This window comes from Limulus polyphemus, unplaced genomic scaffold (genome assembly GCF_000517525.1).
Source record: "Limulus polyphemus unplaced genomic scaffold, Limulus_polyphemus-2.1.2 Scaffold341, whole genome shotgun sequence".
Lineage (NCBI taxonomy): Eukaryota > Metazoa > Arthropoda > Merostomata > Xiphosura > Limulidae > Limulus > Limulus polyphemus.
The window spans coordinates 69,754-73,732 of NW_013665951.1; the positions used below are offsets into that span (position 1 = coordinate 69,754).

At 34.6% G+C, this 3,979-nt stretch overlaps 1 protein-coding gene across 1 annotated transcript in view; it reads right to left on the minus strand.

The window, feature by feature from the left end:
• The window catches only part of LOC106457514 (dentin sialophosphoprotein-like), a 98,945-nt gene that overhangs the window by 6,448 nt on the left and 88,518 nt on the right, over window positions 1–3,979 (minus strand). Inside the window, exon 7 of the mRNA XM_013916940.2 lies at window positions 1,082–1,277. Coding sequence (XP_013772394.2) covers window positions 1,082–1,277 — 196 coding nt within the window. The remainder of the gene's footprint in view (window positions 1–1,081; window positions 1,278–3,979) is intronic.

A 3,979-nucleotide genomic window follows, 5' to 3' on the forward strand; every position in this document is an offset into this window, starting at 1 on the left:
GGAATTAAACGTGATTGGATATATATATATGATGGCATACAAATGGAATTAAACGTGATTGGATATATATATATGATGGCATACAAATGGAATTAAACGTGATTGGATATATATATATATGATGGCATACAAATGGAATTAAACGTGATTGGATATTTATATGATGGCATACAAATGGAATTAAACGTGATTGGATATTTATATGATGGCATACAAATGGAATTAAACGTGATTGGATATTTATATGATGGCATACAAATGTATTAAATGTGATTGGATATTTATATGATGGCATGCAAGTCGACTAAACTGATTGTGGTTCTTTCAGGATCACATAAAGTATATCTTACCGAATTTGTTTCCGTTGTTTACAAATATGTGAATTAAAGGCCAAGCCGAAATTATAAGTGAAAATCGGCAGTACAAGGTGGTGAAAACAAAGTTGATATGGTAGGTGGCGTTTAGCTAGTGTTAACCTGGCGACAAAAGTACGAGGGAGTTAAGAAATACATGAGTTATATAAGTAATTATGAAGCCCGATCTATCATTCGATTAAATATTTGTTATTGAGTTATATGTTAACAGCTTGTCTGCTTAATAATTTAAAATAATAAATAATAAGCATCAATTCTACATATTTTTTTAAAACCTATGAAATATAGGTTTACTATGGTGAGCGAAAGAAAACTAAAAACACCATACATGTATTTTTCTCATACTGTTTGGTTTAGAAAACAACTTTATTATGTGCATTCAATACTTTCGTAACGTCTTAAGCTAAGTTTGGTTTGTTTGGAATTTCGCGCAAAGCTACACGAGGGCTATCTGCTCTAGCCGTCCCTAATTTAGCAGTGTAAGACTAGAGAGAAGGCATCTAGTCAACACCATGCACCGGCAACTCCTGGGTTACTCTTTTACTAACGAATAGTGGAACTGACCTTATCATTATAACGTACAAACAGCTGAAAGGGCGAGCATGTTTGGTGTGATAGGGATTCGAATTCGCGACCCGCAGATTACGAGTCGAGTGCCCTAACCACCACTAAAGCTAAGAGTCAGGGTTTACTTCAAGAATACCTACCTTCTGTGTATGAGCATCTTTGGAGGAACTGGTGATTCTTGTTCATGGCAGAGGGCGCTACCTTCACCACTCGTGATACATGGGTTACTGATTACCCGAGGAAGAGACGTGATGTCTTGCGAACGACAAGATTTTCTGTTTTTAATAACGGCATGTTCAGTCATTCCCACCTGCTTGGCTTTGACTGATATTAAATCTGGAAAGGAAAAATTATAAGACTGTCTCCATTAATAACTTCTAAGAAGCTTCTAGCTAATATCTTTACGAATTATTCCATCTAATACACACACGCGCACAAAGAGACAGACAGATATATATATATATATATATAAGATCTGAAGTGAACATTGAAAAAATTATTTTAATTGTGTTTAAATCCAATAAAAATTAATCAGGTTCATAATTAGAATTATCATCATAAATAAAAATCATTACCCTGATTTAATTCTTCACGAAATTGAAACATAAAATTAAATAATTTGATTATTGATTAATTGTATTGTAATTGTAAAGTAATAAAACCTTAATTATTTGCTCATTTAATTGTTTAACGCAAAGTTCCACGATGGATTATCTGCGCTTTGTCCATCACGGCGAATCCAGCTCCAGATTTCAACGTTGTAAAGTCCGTAAGCTTATCACTGACTCACGGGGAGGGGAAGGGGGAAAATTAGCCTAGGAATGTTATATTACGTAATCTCAAGTGTATACATTATTACGTTAAATACCTGATAACTTCATTCTACTACTAATAACTAATAATCGTTACATTACTGAAGTAACAAAAGTACCTTTATTAAGTAACACAATTACAAGTATTAAGTAACAAAAGTACCTTTATTAAGTAACAAAATTAACTGTATTAAATAACAAAAGTACCTTTATTAAGTAACAAAATTAACTGTATTAAGTAACAAAAGTACCTTTATTAAGCGATAACTGTTGTTAGTCCAGAACAATGTTTCAAGCTTCAAAGTGTTGAAGTTATCATTGCAAAGGTAGTTGACGAGCACGTACAATAACGGTATTATAGTAAAAAAAAAAAAAACTTCATCTATTGACTTTTGTAAACACAAAAACTCTGCTTATTCTGTATAGATTACGGAGAGTATTTTAATTTGGCAAATTAACATATATGTGGCCTTTAAAAAATGTAACCATTTAAACAATGGTCAACGTTTATGAATTATTAATCAGAACTCCCGAGCGAAAGGAAAGTAGAGTTATAATAATATCAACCACACTATATATATATATATTCTACATCCTATACCCACGAGGCCTTTCCACCAACACCACATATATCGATTCTTCTAGAGTTACAATAACCACCAACATGTTTGAATTCTTCATACAACAGTCCTTTCTATTATTATCATTGATTACTAAAATCTCGGAAATAATAGTAAATCTGTGGTATAAGATGATTCAAAATTATCAAACAGAAATGTTTTATTGCACCATTATTCCGCTTGTTTGTTTGTCCCTCGTGAACTTCACAATTCCAAAAATAGTTTGTTGTTGTTTTGTGGTAAAGGTAATGCCATTATACTTTGACGCATGCTCAATACATTTATTTTTGAGTAGCAGATAACGTGAGATGTCAACGCTTTCAACCAAAGAAACAAATCGGCTCTCCATATTTGATATGGACGTTATACTAAACGAAACGCTTGTATATTTCCGATATCCATTAGATAACGGCGTTACATGTTCAAAAATGAAAAAAAGGGGATCTTAATAAACGTTTACGAATTATTTTTCTGCAGCAATAAAACCTCCTAAGCCTCGTTTATATTGACAGCAAATCAATAAACATGTCTGCAAATCAAGTTTACGAGATAGTCAAACAAACCATCAGTAACGTCTATCTCAATCTTCTAAAACACATCTCAGAAAGTAGGAGAACAATTTCCAGTGTTTTTATTATGTCTAGACTTATAACTTCGGAGTTCATCGGATGAATAAATACTACTTTCAGAAGAGTAAAGCAAATAACCTTGTTATTGTGCTCTTTCTGGTCTCTCCAAAAAGAGCAGGAATTTGTTGTTTGTTTTAGCGCAAGGCCGCAGAATGAACTATCTGCTCTAGTGGTAAGCTATCTGCGCTCGCCGTCCCTAATTTAGAAATGAATAGACAAGAGGGAAGGCAGCTGATACCAACCACCGCCAAATCTTGGACTACTCTTTTACCAATGATTTCCTCGGTGGGAAAACGACAAGTCTACAGACTTACAACGTTAAAATCCGAGATTCGATTCCCCATCTACGAAAAAAAAAATACAAACGAAAAGTGGAATTGACAGTCACGTTATAGCATCCTCACGGCTGAAAGGTGACTGGATTCGAACCCGCGACTCGCAGATTGCGAACCGAATGCCCTAACCACCAGGACATGCCAGGTCTAGTTAGTTAAGTAGGGCCTATAATAAACAAAACTACGAACTATGTTATTTGTGATAACGCATGGGGATCTTCCATTGTAAGAAAACGCAAATATGATAAACCCGGATAGGCTATAACCAGACTAAAGGCAGTCCAGGAATTTGTCATACAAATTTTGATTTTATAATCATAAATTTAAAGGCGGTAAATCTTAGTGACGATGAAGGTCTTTCTTAAGTTGTAACAAAATAGGTCAAGGTAGCTACAGCTGAATGTATCATCTCGTCTGGGATTTATGTTTCTCGACAAATGCTAGGGTTAAATGCGACTGTCAAGGTAAAATGCGACTGTCAGTAGAATTGTGCAGCCAGGTGGACTTCAGTAACCGCTTGCGTTTTGTTTATTTCGGATAGTCGCGCGAAGTTTTACAAGGATTATTCGTCCCAACTATTGATGTTTTTTTTTGTATTTGAATTTCGCGCAAAGCTACACCAGGGCTATCTACGCTAGCCGT